This window comes from Theobroma umbraticum, unplaced genomic scaffold (assembly GCF_002168275.2).
Source record: "Theobroma umbraticum cultivar Fairchild unplaced genomic scaffold, ASM216827v3 scaffold_50.0, whole genome shotgun sequence".
NCBI lineage: Eukaryota > Viridiplantae > Streptophyta > Magnoliopsida > Malvales > Malvaceae > Theobroma > Theobroma umbraticum.
The window spans coordinates 4,963,945-4,977,793 of record NW_018397261.1 but is presented as its reverse complement, the minus strand read 5'-3'; the positions used below and the strand labels follow the sequence as shown (position 1 = coordinate 4,977,793).

At 36.9% G+C, this 13,849-nt stretch overlaps 3 protein-coding genes across 8 annotated transcripts in view; all 3 read left to right on the top strand.

Annotated features, from left to right (window-relative positions):
- LOC110417735 (N-terminal nucleophile aminohydrolases (Ntn hydrolases) superfamily protein) overlaps positions 1-2,605 on the top strand; it is a 6,104-nt gene extending 3,499 nt beyond the window's left edge. Inside the window, exons 3-7 of one of the 2 annotated variants that reach the window (XM_089783833.1) lie at positions 366-430; positions 527-931; positions 1,024-1,082; positions 1,621-1,725; positions 2,122-2,605. In XM_089783833.1, the coding sequence (XP_089639959.1) occupies positions 545-931; positions 1,024-1,082; positions 1,621-1,725; positions 2,122-2,341 (771 nt within the window). In that variant the 5' untranslated portion in view covers positions 366-430; positions 527-544 and the 3' untranslated portion in view covers positions 2,342-2,605. The remainder of the gene's footprint in view (positions 1-365; positions 431-526; positions 932-1,023; positions 1,083-1,620; positions 1,726-2,121) is intronic. The other variant, XM_021430230.2, reaches the window with a different exon arrangement.
- Positions 2,606-2,805: 200 nt separating this feature from the next.
- On the top strand, positions 2,806-9,760 carry ACD5 (Diacylglycerol kinase family protein). 5 transcript variants are annotated; one of them, XM_021430225.2, is made up of 13 exons: positions 2,806-3,198; positions 3,524-3,700; positions 3,785-3,952; positions 4,062-4,154; positions 4,374-4,466; positions 4,824-5,043; positions 5,133-5,159; positions 5,301-5,385; positions 7,475-7,624; positions 7,937-8,038; positions 8,609-8,986; positions 9,162-9,228; positions 9,317-9,760. In XM_021430225.2, exons 1-13 carry the CDS (start codon positions 3,025-3,027, stop codon positions 9,485-9,487), a joined length of 1,905 nt encoding a protein of 634 aa, XP_021285900.1. In that variant the 5' UTR covers positions 2,806-3,024; the 3' UTR covers positions 9,488-9,760. The 5 variants fall into 5 exon arrangements, with proteins under 5 accessions (XP_021285900.1, XP_021285904.1, XP_021285902.1 ...); XM_021430227.1 differs by having other exon boundaries at positions 2,807-3,198; positions 9,310-9,760; XM_021430229.2 differs by lacking the exon at positions 9,317-9,760 and having other exon boundaries at positions 9,107-9,228.
- Positions 9,761-10,219: 459 nt separating this feature from the next.
- Positions 10,220-12,714, top strand: LOC110418433 (derlin-1.1-like). The gene is made up of 7 exons (XM_021431158.2): positions 10,220-10,353; positions 10,503-10,638; positions 10,725-10,798; positions 11,048-11,141; positions 11,382-11,510; positions 11,823-11,983; positions 12,257-12,714. Exons 1-7 carry the CDS (start codon positions 10,337-10,339, stop codon positions 12,492-12,494), a joined length of 849 nt encoding a protein of 282 aa, XP_021286833.1. The 5' UTR covers positions 10,220-10,336; the 3' UTR covers positions 12,495-12,714.
- Positions 12,715-13,849: the final 1,135 nt, after the last annotated feature.

The following is a 13,849-nucleotide window of genomic DNA, read 5'->3' as shown; positions in this document are numbered from 1 at the left end:
AAGCAGGAATTGCATCTATTAATTAACTAGACAAAGCCACTTTGTTACCATCAATTAAACATATCATGCTAGAAAAAATTGTTTATTGAAATCAGACTATGAATCCCATTTAGCAGTATCCAGTTGTCCCAAAAGTGTGAAATCTGTGCTCGTTTCATGTTTTCCTTGTGAAGATTCTTGAAGCTATAAATTAGACCAAGAAGATTTAAAGAACAAAAGAGAGCTCAATATATACCATGACCTCTTTAGTGTAATTTACCAAAATACGTTGTCAAACTAAAAAAGAAAAAGAAAAGAATCTCTACATTTTTGTGGTTTTCTATAGAATGTCCATGCCCTGAATGACTTGAATTTGATTGTAATAGTTGGCCCTGGTGGAAGTCCGGATGAGAATGGAGAAACTACAATTGATGCCTTGCTCATGAATGGGGTAAACGCCAGTGTCAACTTTGTCTTAAATATTAATTTGATCCTTATTTCTCTGCTCATATTGAAAACAACTACTAAATCTTTTGTGTTTGCTAAGGACATGCGTTAGGTCACAATGGAGGTTGGAGCTGTTGCTGCTATGAGGTATGTGAAGGACGGCATCAGAGCTGCAAGATTAGTTATGCAACATACCAAACACACAATGCTTGTTGGAGATCGAGCTTCTGCCTTTGCCATTTCAATGGGTCTTGCTGGACCAACCAACCTCAGTTCACCAGAGTCTATGGAGAAATGGACAAGATGGAAAGAAAACCACTGTCAACCTAATTTTTGGAAAAATGTTTTACCTGTTGATAGCTGTGGCCCTTATCAGCCAATTGATAACATGGGGCTTAACAAGGGGGTTTGTTCTGAAGCCAAAGCAATGGGGATTATTGAATCCAGGACATCTCTTGTTGGTCCTCATAACCATGACACCATATCGATGGCTGTTATTGATAAAGTAAGTTGATGGAACTGCAGGTTCATTGTGGTCCAGGTGCATATATATAGAGATTCACATTTGTTTTAAATGAATTTCTTTTTCTTGCACAGATGGGACATGTGGCTGTTGGTACATCAACAAATGGAGCGACCTTTAAGATCCCTGGCAGGTAAGATATCCCCTGCTATAAGGAATAATAAGCAGCTATTTTTGTAGATTCCTCGAACTGATTTTCACCCCGTTTAAATGTTGTAGTATTTTGTAGAATTGTATACAGCATCTGGTAGATTATTCACTCATATAAGCCAGAGGAATTGAATGATTCCAAATAAAACTCTATTTGTACATAAACTCACAATATTAAAATTTGTTTAAAAAACAAGATGACTCTCGGCTCTAGATAATTACAGCCAGTGGACGAAAAGACCATCTAAAGTAGGTAGAATAGATCTCATTACTGAACTAAAAATATTAAGTAGCAGCAATCATGTCTTGCATTTTTGATCAAGGGTTCTGGATACCTCTTTGAAAAGAATAAGTCATGCATGAAATTTGCCTCTAAAACATGGATAAGCTGACCTGATGCTCAGGTTTTTTTTTTTTTTTTAATTTTCTCTAAATTATGTTTTGTGTGATTAGTTACACGTGTCACTCTAGTAATTATGTTTTACACATCACATAACATTATCTTCCCTGATTGTTTGCAGGGTGGGTGATGGACCTATTGCTGGATCTTCTGCTTATGCTGATGATGAAGTTGGTGCTTGTGGGGCAACTGGAGATGGTGACATTATGATGCGCTTCCTTCCATGGTATATAACAAACTTGAAATTTTGAAGTTCCAGCATTTGGATCATGTTAATGCTAATCAAATATAGAAAAAAGGAAGTGGGCATTTTCTTCTTTTTGAGATCAGGGCCATTCTTTAAAATATTTTCTGAACGACGTTCTTAGAGTTAAGAAATCTTTAAAAGGAGTGATGCATTCTGTGATTAGCATTGTTTGTGGTGTTATCGTTAGTTAGCATGTTACGCATGATAGGTTAATCTTTTGCTCACAAAAATTCAGCCTGGTCCCTTTTGTTTACTCTGTTGTTACTTTTCTTAGTTCATCCTTTGCAATTCGTCCTACTTCAACTAATCTGATGCGCTATGTGAAAAACCTTATCTGACGCAATCATATGACATCATGCTTTTATCTGTTTTCAGTTATCAAGTTGTGGAGAGCATGAGACAAGGAATGGAACCCAAGCTTGCGGCCAAGGATGCAATATCACGAATAGCAAGAAAATTTCCAGATTTTGTGGGTGCTGTTGTTGCTATCAATAAGAATGGGGTGCATGCTGGTGCCTGTCATGGATGGACATTTCAATACTCGGTCAGAAGCCCAGATATGGACGATGTAAAGGTTTTCACTGTACTGCCCTGAAATTGCTTCTGCCTCTGCACTAGGAAGATTGGCATAATATGCGTCCTCTGTGCAGTATCACTACAAATGTTCAACAATTAATCCGAGGACATGTATTGTTCTACATTACTAATGAATATTCGTCTATATTTATCGACGTCCTGATAAGAGGCTCTTATGATGTTAAGAACTGGAAGAATTCTACTCAAAACTTGTGGAAGTTGTTCCTACTCATACTTTCTCTACTCATTTGGAAGTTGCTTCTATGGTTTGATTTGTGGAAAAGTTGCCATTTTAAACTTCCTTACAACCCGAATTTGGAAAAGTTTCCAAAAGGACTACATACCAAAAAAACAAGATCGCCAATTTTCAGCGGCTCCTGAACCTCAAAGACACAAAGTATTCGGGTTGAGGTCGGATCTAACCCGAACCCTCCTGACCCAGTTTTCAAATTTGGAGCTTTAGAAAAGTAGAAATGTCGAACTTTGTATCTCTCAGCAGAACAACAAGTCAACAACCCAAAAATGTAAAAAAAGAAAAAACCTTGTCTCCAAACTGGGATTTTCGTCATTTGAAACCGGGTTTAGGGGACCCTTTAATTCCAACTCAATTAAAAAAAAAAAATCTAGTGACTTTTATTACAGAAATCCCTTTCTTTTTATGTTTATATAAATTTTTGTACTAATACTTGTTAATCTAATAAAATGGAAATAAACGGAGGTGTTTGTAATTCTGGGGATAAATCCCAACGAGAAGCGGAGGTTGAAGGTGAAGCATCCTTTTTGAGTTCGAATGTATTGTTGAATCATACCGGAGAGGTCACTCTCACTCTTAATTCAGACGGGTTGTCATGGGAAGCGCTTGATTCCTCTGATAATGTAAGTTTTCTTTATCTTCTTGATTTACATATACGCGTATAGTAACTACTTAAAATCAAATTTTGATTTTTTACGTACTATTATTGTGTTATCCTGTTTGGAATTTATTAATTTTGTACTTATTTTGGGTGATACGAAAATGGGCTTTTGTCTCTTTGCCATTTCCTTTCTTGAAGTGTATGAGCTGAGATACCCTTTGATTATTGAGAAAAGGCATTGAATGTAAAGGATCCTCGATTGTTTTCCGCTTCTTTGAGCTGGGTTTTACACGTATAAAATAGTGTCATATTTGGCTTCTGACGACTTCATTTGTTTATTGGAACAGTGTGGATCAACTTGTTTGGGGATTAAATTTGTTCCTAAAATCACAACTCAAACCACAACAGAGTTACAGTTCTCTGATATCTATGCTGTAGAGTTAATTCACGGTGGTATGATTCAGGAATCAATCAGTACAAGTGCTGGAGAATGTTTCTTCGGGAATGACTCTCATGACTCCGAGGTTCGTTTTTATTACTCTTCTTCTTTGTCCCCTTCTCATACAATGATAATAGTTTTCAATGATTCATCTTCCTTACTGATGCAGATGAACCACTTCAGAGTTCATTCTTTTCAAAAGTCTCTGTCGCAGCCTTGCCTTTGGGTCCTGGCTGTGTACACTTTTGGCCACAAGGACTTGCAGACCTGTCAGATGTGGGTGAATAAAATTAATGATTCTCTAAATAAGGAATTTGGGAGACCAAAGAATCTTCTGGTAGATATCTTCTATAGTTTGTAAAAAGTTGTGGTTCAAGATAAATTTCTAGTGACAAATTGAAGAGAAATTATCTGTAAGACATTTTGTTTTGTTTCCCCTTAATTAGGTATTTGTTCATCCAATGAGTGGGAAAGCAAATGGCCTGAGAACCTGGGAAACTGTGGCCCCTATATTTTCACGTGCTAAAATAAACACAAAGGTAAACTTCCTCATAATGAATGCAGATAGGTATTTCTTAGGTAATGAGCATCACAGTATCTTGTTGACATGATTACATGTCATATTTTCTTCATTAATGTTCATTTTGCTTATCATGGACATTTAAACACACTAATCCTAATGATAAAGGTCCAATTAGTACCTGTTACTAAGCCAAGCATGAGTAGTTATCCTGCAATAACTATTGTTTCCATTTCAGGTGATTGTAACACAGAGGGCTGGACATGCATTTGATGTGATGACATCTACCACAAATGAAGAGCTGAATTCATATGATGGTGCTGTAGGTGTTGTAAGTGACTGGATACCTGCATATCATGATGTCATATGCATCTTTCCTCTACCTAGAGTAGTTCAACTAAATGTACCTCATCATATGTAAGTTGCAAAGTCGATGGAAATAATAAAAATATTTTCAACTTCAGGTTTATGTTTGCAGAGACTAAGTAGTACACATGTAGTTTAAAGCTTTTTGTAGGTAGTGACTGCACCTAATGACCTATTTCTAGAATTTTTTACTCCATTCTCGGGTGGATTTGTTTCTGTTGTCTGTTCTTTAATCGTTAATCTGTTTGTACACTGTGGTAAGTCTATGGTAGTATTTTCCATACATGACTTATGCTGTTTTCATTTTATTTTTAATTTGCAGGGTGGCGATGGTTTCTTCAATGAAATCCTTAATGGTTATCTTTGTTCAAGGCATAAAGCTCCTTTCCCTCCTGTCCCTTCAGATTTTCTTGATGCTCTGGGGAATAATGGCAGCTCCTTAGTTCATGATCCAGCTGGAGCAGGTTCTGGTACTGACAACGAAGAGAGTTATCCTCTTCTCCCCAGTTTGGCACATAATGAATTAGGATTCTCTCATTTAGGTGTGTATCATGATGATTATATTTCCATAAGAGTCAACTTTGCGGTTGTTCTGTTTTCCCTGTATAAGCTTGTTTACATCTATTTACAGGAACTAATAATGGTTCTCACTCCATAGGTTAGTTTTTACCATATCTTTAGAAACTACAGTGATAATAAAGGACTCTGTTGTTTGTCCCTCACTCAGTGGTAGTTTTTTTGTAGATTATCTACATATATCATTGCTTGAAACCTGACGAATTGTTTAATAATTATGCAGATCAAGAAATTAAGTATCCCCTGCCTAATCAGAGGTTTAGATTTGGGATAATTCCTGCAGGTTCAACAGATGCCATTGTGATATGGTATATTCTTATGACGTTTCCTTCCTTATGTTTTCTCTTATTTTTAGACTCAACATGGTTAGGATAGGTCTGTAGCTGAGCATTTGGATGCATGTGGAAGGCCTTTTGGATGATTATTTTAATGTTTGTTACTCAGCATACAGTCCAAGTTTTAGTGCCTAACTTTGTAATCTCCTTTTGATACGGATACTATCCTGATCTTTGATATTTTTGCACTAAGTGGCTGCTCAAAGTGGTTAATATTGCTAAACTGGGAGGGAAGAACATTAAAGAAATAAGTGACTGTTGACTGGATGACTCCAATATATCAAAATGCCTCTTTCTGTCAGATACTGATATATAGCTAAATGCCTTCTACAAGTCTCTTTCCCCTTGTCATTTTATATTTATGGTTTGATGTTCAACATAATGTAGATGGAAGGATCTGTGGCATTTTAAAAAAGTTCTTTGCTTTCTGGTTTCTTTCTGCTTTTTGTATTCTGTGCCTTGCATGTTAGTTCATCTAAGTGTGTTATACACAAAAGTAGGTCTCATTGTCCAATGCAGTGGTTAATGTCTTGGTCTGACAAGCATATGTGGGTCTAAGTCTTAAGAGCTGTCACTTATGCTAAGTACTCATTGTTAGGACTTGGTGTCCAGATCACCTGTCCCAGGACCTTGCCTTGGTGTAATTATAGCTAGGTAATAACATATACGTTATGGATCCATTTGTTTCACGGAACTGGACTTCCAGAAGTTCATTTCTGCATTTTCCAGTGTTTGGAAGCCAGAAAATCTAAAGGTCAAAGGAAAATGTGTTGACAATCAATGAAAAAGGTGGTAAAAGAACGGAAATTATTTTCCACTTTGTAAAAGCAGAAGAATTTCCAAAGAAGTTCCCCTGGCTCCAAACCTCATGACAAAACCCTCACCCTGTCCTAACCCAGCCGACCCAACCTCTCAACTCCTGCAACTCATGAATGGTGACCAACGGTAGTATCTCCGACTACCTCTGTAGCCGTTATTCCCACTTCAAACTCCAAGATCTTTTGCCCTCCTCTCTGTTTCCATATTCAAAGCGATTCAAGCCAACTCAAATGTCCCTTTTCCTCTTCAATTGCCAGCCGCCATCAATGCAAGCCATAGCAAATATCAGCCAACTTCTCCGTAGCAGCCAGCAAATTGAACCACCACTGAAGGGCCCTATCATAATAGCGGCAACATCTTCAACGAGTTCGTTCCATACCCAACCATCTTCTAGTGTCACGCCATTTCTGCTTGACTCCTCAACCAATACACTTTTTTTCTTTCCTTTTCTTTTCAAATTAGATGCTCCAACTAAATCTGTATGGGTTTTGTTTTTTTTTTTCCCACTGAACTCCTGTTTGTTTCAGATTTTGTTTGGTGTTGAGTTAATTTGTTTCGGGAATTCCTTGACTTCATTTATATAAATTTATATAATTAATTTGATACTCTAATTAGCTTGACTTGGGTTTTGGATTAGTTAGATATTCCAATTAATTTTCATTAATTTTGCTTGAATGGGAGAATTAATGATTCTATACCTAATAGATGATTCAGCTAGCTTGAAAACTTTGAAAAAAATGTTGTTTCCCATTTGCTGCATTATCCATTTCTTATTCATGAATTTATGGGTTTTGTTTTATTGAAAATTTCATGAAAATTTCCTATGGTGATGGAAAAAATATTGAGTCCGGATTATATATGAATAATCCATTTTGAAGATTTCTTTTAAGGCTTAAACATGATTTTGGGATTATTGATTTTGGGTTTACTTAATAATGATATGAATTTTAAAAATAGAAATTGTTTTCTGCAAAGTCATCCAAATAATATAAAATATTTTTCACAAAGTCATCCAAACAACAGAAAATGTCATCCTTTCAGAAAATGCATTTTCTAGAAAATAGTTCATTTTCTGGAAGTCCATATCTGCGAAACAAATGGAGCCTATGTGTCAAATCTCTTTAAGAAAATGGTATCTCTACTGCTGATGGGCATAAACATAATATCTGACTGAAAAGCCATGTAGCTAATCATGGATGTCATTCATTTGACTTTTACATTTTTGTTAATTTATTTCTTGCAGCACCACTGGCGCTCGAGATCCTATAACATCTGCCTTGCACATTGTCCTGGGTAAAAGAGTGTGCCTTGATGTTGCTCAAGTTGTAAGATGGAAAACTACATCTACCTCAAAGGTTGAACCTTGTGTACGCTATGCGGCTTCTTTTGCTGGGTAATTTCTTGTTATAACTAATTTCATGAATCTATGAGAGTACTAGCATAAAAATGTTCTGGCCATTTGGGTCCAGAACTTAGTATTACACTACTATTTTCTGTGCACTGTGCAAGTATAGATATGTCTGTACATGTGCAGACATGCTGTTGCTAGCTTGTGTGTCTGCTAATTAATAATTTTGAGTATGGTCATGATATTTAAGCATGGTCAGTGAAATTGAAAGGCATTGTAGTTTGCTTATGCTCTTTTGTTGCTCCTTATAGAATTACCCTGATGGTCTCTTTACAACTCATCAGTGAAATTTATCAGGTATGGATTTTATGGAGATGTCATTACAGAGAGTGAAAAATACCGGTGGATGGGCCCCAAACGCTATGATTATGCTGGAACAAAAGTGTTTTTGAGACACAGGTACTTCTCTCATATTAACTTAATGAGTTCGTAGAGCAATGAAGTTAGGTTTTGGTGGCATTCCTCACGTAATTTATTGTCAGCATCAAGAATTTGTTGCAATTTGTAGTTATGAAAGAACTGCAGTGAAGTCTGAAATTTGGAATGATAAGTTCCCCTTCTGTTGTATGGGGCCTTTGAAACCGGTCTCATTGCACTCAAGGATTTCAATTTTTGTTTGTATCAGAATGCATTTGGCAAAAAATTTCCCTTCAACTCCTTGCCTTTCTTTAGGAAAAAAATGAGCTTATTTTCCTTCTAAATAAGAAATAATGAGCTGGATTCAGGTCCTATAATATTGACTTCAAGTCTTCAATATAAATATCTATTAAGCTGCCTATTTCAAACTAGTTTTTCTTTCTGGAGATAGCATAGTTATCTCAGCTTGTTAATGTTTGTCATTAGTTTTAAGCTTGATTTCCCTTCTCAAGGTCATGTCTTAGCAACAACAATTTCTTGCAAATGCTGCTCCTTAATATATAATAGTTAGCTGACCATGCTAAGTCACGGTAACCTTTTTATTTCGTTAAGGTCGTATGAAGCTGAAGTAGCATACCTGGAAGTTGAATCAGACAAAAGTAATTCAATTCCAGATGCAAGTGGGATGTTTGATAAGGTGCGGAACTTGAAACGAAAAAAGTCTGAAAGAATTATTTGCCGAGTCAATTGCAATGTGTGTAATACAAAGCCAGTTTATTCTTCCGCAAGAAGCTCCCCTGCAACACCTTACACGCTTCCACAAGAAACAAGGTGGTTGAAATCTAAAGGGCAATTTCTCAGTGTTGGGGCTGCCCTAATGTCTAACCGAAATGAACGAGCACCTGATGGTTTGGTGGCTGATGCGCACCTTTCAGATGGTTTCCTGCATCTTTTATTAATTAAAGACTGCCCTTCTGCTTTATATCTATGGTAATATGAAGCACTCTCTCTCTCTCTCTCTCTCTCTCTCATCCTAGTTATTAAAATTTTTGGAATCCAGGGTATCTTCTAAATTGGTGCATTTGCAAATTTTGTATTGTTTCTGCATAGTTTTTCATCCTTAAAAGAACCGCTTTAAGTGATGAATCATGATCAATAACCACAGGCACCTTACTCAGCTAGCAAGGAAAGGCGGAAACCCCCTGAATTTTGACTTTGTGGAACATCATAAGGTATATTTTCTTGCCATGTCTCTCATCTGTCTTGTGTTACCCAAAAGATCTCGTGTAGCCATTGTTAATGATTCTTTCCAGACCCCAGCTTTTACATTCACGTCCTTCGGCAATGAGAGTGTCTGGAATCTGGATGGTGAGCTTTTTGAAGCACACAAACTTTCAGCACAAGTGTTTCGTGGCCTGGTTTGCTTATTTGCATCTGGTCCTGAGGTATAGAAGACGTAGAAAGGATGGTCTCATCAAGGAAGTCAAGTAATTCACTCCATACAAACACAGTTTTTGTGTTATCAAAAATTCAGTCTAGTGATTGATGATATACATCAGCAGGGCTTCAAAGGTGGCCTTAAAGAGGTCATCAGTTAGCTGATATTACAGTACAAGAAATTAGTATAGTTATGATGGAACAGCATTGTACATTATGTATGAATTTTATTTTGTATTAAGTTCTCAATTTTGCTTGACATCTTAGCATTGTTATTCATTAGTGAGCCCCAACACCTTGGCATTCTATATTCTATGTTTTAGTTATAGATGAAAACTTTTAAATACAATTTGTTTTAACCATATGCTTGTATATGGCAATAATAGGGAGACAAAGAAATTATCCACTAAACTGTAAATAGTATAATTATGACAATGAAAATATTAATGTAACTACGTAAATAATTTGATTAAGTGAATATGGAAAATAAATAATGGAAATTCTTTTATGAACTTATGTAAAATGAAACCTGGCACCGTCTTCAATTAGCCCAAGTCAGTCAACTTTTGTTAGTGCTGAGAGCGATAGTCATTGTCATGTCAACTTGGAAGTGGAAGAAATTGTCAAACACTGAAGCAACCAAGAGATTCCTCCAAGAGGTCACATCACATTCGGCCGCACCGGCACCCGCACCCGCACCCGCACCCGGAATGGTTGGTCCAATTAGCCGAGACCGTTCAAGACACGACTTGGAATAATATGGTTTTGTCTTGACTTATCTTGCATCCAAACTCATGTCTTTGGAATTTCAGCTGCCACAAAAGACAGGAAATGCAACCCATTCTGCCTGTTAAACCATAATCCTTTCCCTCTTGCACAACCAAAGGCGCTATACTTCCTGCAATGTCTACACCAGCACAGTAACATCTCTCTCTCTCACTGGATTACATGTGTTCTCTTTTTCATCATGTTTAGCTTAACTTATCGGTCGAATGTTACATTAAAATTCTTGGACGTTGATCAATTTTTTAATGTTAGTCTAATTGTTATAAGCTTCAAATTTGTTCAGATATTATGAATCGTTGCCGCCTGTGAGCAAGTTCTATGGAGTGGCCTGTTTGATGACCACATCCGCCTTGTATCTTGGTCTTTACGATCCCTGGAACATAGCACTCTCTTACGAAGATGTATTCAAACGTTTCCAGGTTAACCTGTTAGCCAGTTTTTTAAATCCAATTCACAACTAGGAGAGCTCAGTATGTGGTTGATCACGGATATTGTTCTGCTGCAGGTTTGGAGGCTCGTCACCAACTTCTTCTTCCTTGGGCCATTTTCACCCTCTTTCGCCATCCGTCTCATAATGATGTGAGAAAGCTGACGCTTTCTAATCTTTTAATGGATAGAAAACAATTGCGAGAGTTGAAACTTTTTATGGTACTTCTTTTTCCTTTAGTTTTTGTCCTTTGGGTAGCAGAGGAGGGGCAGGGAGAGAGATAAATTTGCAACATCATTATGTAAAACTATTTGGTATCATGTTTAGTTAGAGAAGAACATACTCTACTTTCGAAAGATAAAAGGTTAGGTTTCCTTACCATTTCAAGTTTAATTGCACAGAGCAAGATACGGTGTCTTACTAGAGAGAGGGCCCTTTGACAAGAGAACAGCAGACTATGTCTGGATGTTGATCTTTGGAGCATTGTCACTTTTGGTAAGTAAAATGGAACAGCACACCGTTTTTATTTTCTTTGATCTTCATTTCTAGAGCCAGCAATATTCAACCCCAATCCCTACTCCTTTTATATTATAATCATTACCCTGTGTAGTACTAAATTTTTATCCGTTCAGCTTACAAAATAACCTTATTTTATAAGCACAGCACTTAGGCTAATATTCTCAAATAGCAATCTACACAAAATGAAAATAATGCCATACTACTGCTTGATTCTAGGTGATGGCTGCTATTCCATTTCTATGGACACCATTCATGGCAGATTCGTTGGTTTTTATGATCGTCTATGTATGGAGCCGTGAGTTTCCAAATGCACAAATCAGCATCTATGGTATAGTGACATTGAAGGTATGCTTGATTTTTTTCCCCCTAAAGTTTTAGTCAAATTAGGAGTTTTGATTATGCTAATGCTGGTGCTAAGAAAATCTCATATCATCAGGGTCTATTGTCTTCATATTCTAGTAGTCCTGGACTTCTCCACCTATTGTCAGTTTTAATCAGAGGCTTCTTCTTCTTCTCAGCTTATCCTTAAAGAAGCATGATTTCTTTTATGCTCCACATTGTCTGTCTAAACAAAAATCTGCATCTAGTTTAAGTGTTATCACAAGTATCTTGTGAAAAATCTCATTAGTTTCTAATTGTGGGATTTTGTTAACGCAGGGATTTTATCTACCTTGGGCATTTCTAGCTTTGGACTTGATATTTGGGAGTCATTTAATGCCAGACATTATTGGGATGGTTGCAGGGCATCTTTATTACTTTTTGACAGTACTTCATCCTCTTGCTGGTGGGAAGTACGTTTTCAAGACCCCTCTTTGGGTGTATCCTTTCTTATGTTTAATCATCTTCTGTTTTTTTCTTACTTTCCTTCTGTTTTCTCTGCGTTTCTTGAGTTTACTGTGTTAGCTTTGCTCTTAAGAACTGTTATTTCTGCGCCCTCTTTGACCAAGAAGTGAGAATGCATGCCTTCTTATATTTGAGATCAATGTAAAGACAAGTCCTAGGGGCGCCAGAAGATTGGCTAATTGCTTGGGACATATTTGAGTATGTTACTTAAATCATGAATTGTTACAGTCCTTAATGCGCTGTTCCAGTCACAAACTAGTAGCATATTGGGGGAAGGGAATCCAAGTAAATTCTCCAGTGCAGCGTGATCCATCTGCTGGAGTTGCTTTCCGAGGAAGAAGCTTCCGACTAAATGGTAATCGAACGCAAACAAGCACGCCATCAGAGCAGGACCAGCAGGCCCAAGCAAACAGTTCAGCTGCAAGTCAGCCTAGTTCAGGTGGTGGCGTTGCCTTCCGGGGAAAAAGTTACCGCCTTAGTGGTTAGTGGTAGTTAACCAGGCCCTCTTGTACTTGATCTGTGGCCTATATGTTATACAAGGTTTTATGATATGAATTATCATGCATTTGCAGTCGGATTTGTCATAAATGTAAAAGAGTTTAAATCCTGTATTTTTAACCTCTAATAATTCTACATATCTCTACTCTTTATCACCTCTTCCTTGTACCCATCTGGAAATTCACAGATGGTACACTCTTCAGAATTACTGTTCCATGTGACTCGTGAACTCGAACCTTTCAATATAACTAGATTTTCCTGTCTTTATTTTATTTTTTTTTAGCATAGCTAAAAGGGTTGAAATATATAAAACCCTCTTGACTTAATTGACAACAAGGCCCTAAATGTTCACAAAGTTAATCTAGACCTCTAACCTGCTCACCCCTACTTTCCAGTATATGCAGTGTGTTAACTTAACCTTTCACCAGGGTTTACGATACGTGTTGCATATCTGAATACCATAACAATTTGAATTAATTTTCTTGTTGGATCAATGGTAACTTTCTCTTTCTTAAACAACCAGCAGCCTTATGGGTTGACCTGTATTTTCACCAGAGAAAAGGATATGCAATTGACTTGTTGAACCTGCCTCTTTGTCGTTCCGGGCCATAACCCCAAAACTTTCTCGTAGCTTACAACCTGTTACCTAGTCTCTCACCTCCCACTCTTAACAAAACACACTAGCAATTAATTGGTCTTCTCTGATATTCTGGGAAAGTTCAACCAACTTTTCTCCGGATGAAATTAATACTCAACTAACTTCTAATTAGTAGGGTTTTTGCCACCAAAGTTGCTCATTATTGGCATAAATACACAGAGTTGAAGTACTAAAAAAAAAAACATTAGATGGACCGAGAGTTGCTAATAACAAAAAAGCGCAACGCCAACCTAATATCTCTCTACCCATACCAAGTTAATAGATTCTTGGAGTTGTTGCTTTCCTGGGCACACAACACCCTTTTAGAAGTAGGTCTTCTTTACTGGATAAACAGAAGATCCCATGTGTCTCACATTAAGGTCAATGCTTACGTGCACCATGAACAGGCGTCAAAGAAACCGTAAAATTTAATAGCAAATCACCTTCAAAGTCAATTATGTACCAAACATTACTGTACTAAATTACTCACGAATTTAATCTTCTCTAGGAAGTCAAGAAATCGACTCATAGTGTCAAAGAACACTGGTGATGAACAAGTTAAAGTTAGTTTTTCGGTTTTATTTATATTGTTATTCCACAAGAATTATGTGTGCAGTGTCCTTCCTTAATTAGAAATTATAACCACAAAGAAGTTTAGAAAAATTGTTTACTTTGTTATATCTGCTTTAGAAATTCCAAAATTCTT

Coding starts and splice junctions, on each gene's coding strand:
- LOC110418433 (XM_021431158.2), top strand. Junction 10,639..10,724: donor ATGTATTCAAACGTTTCCAG/GTTAACCTGTTA, acceptor GTTCTGCTGCAG/GTTTGGAGGCTCGTCACCAA. Junction 11,142..11,381: donor TTGGAGCATTGTCACTTTTG/GTAAGTAAAATG, acceptor GCTTGATTCTAG/GTGATGGCTGCTATTCCATT.
- ACD5 (XM_021430225.2), top strand. CDS start 3,025: ATGGAAATAAACGGAGGTGTTTGTAATTCTGGGGATAAATCCCAACGA. Junction 5,386..7,474: donor ACAGATGCCATTGTGATATG/GTATATTCTTAT, acceptor TATTTCTTGCAG/CACCACTGGCGCTCGAGATC. Junction 9,229..9,316: donor ACTTTGTGGAACATCATAAG/GTATATTTTCTT, acceptor TCCAGACCCCAG/CTTTTACATTCACGTCCTTC.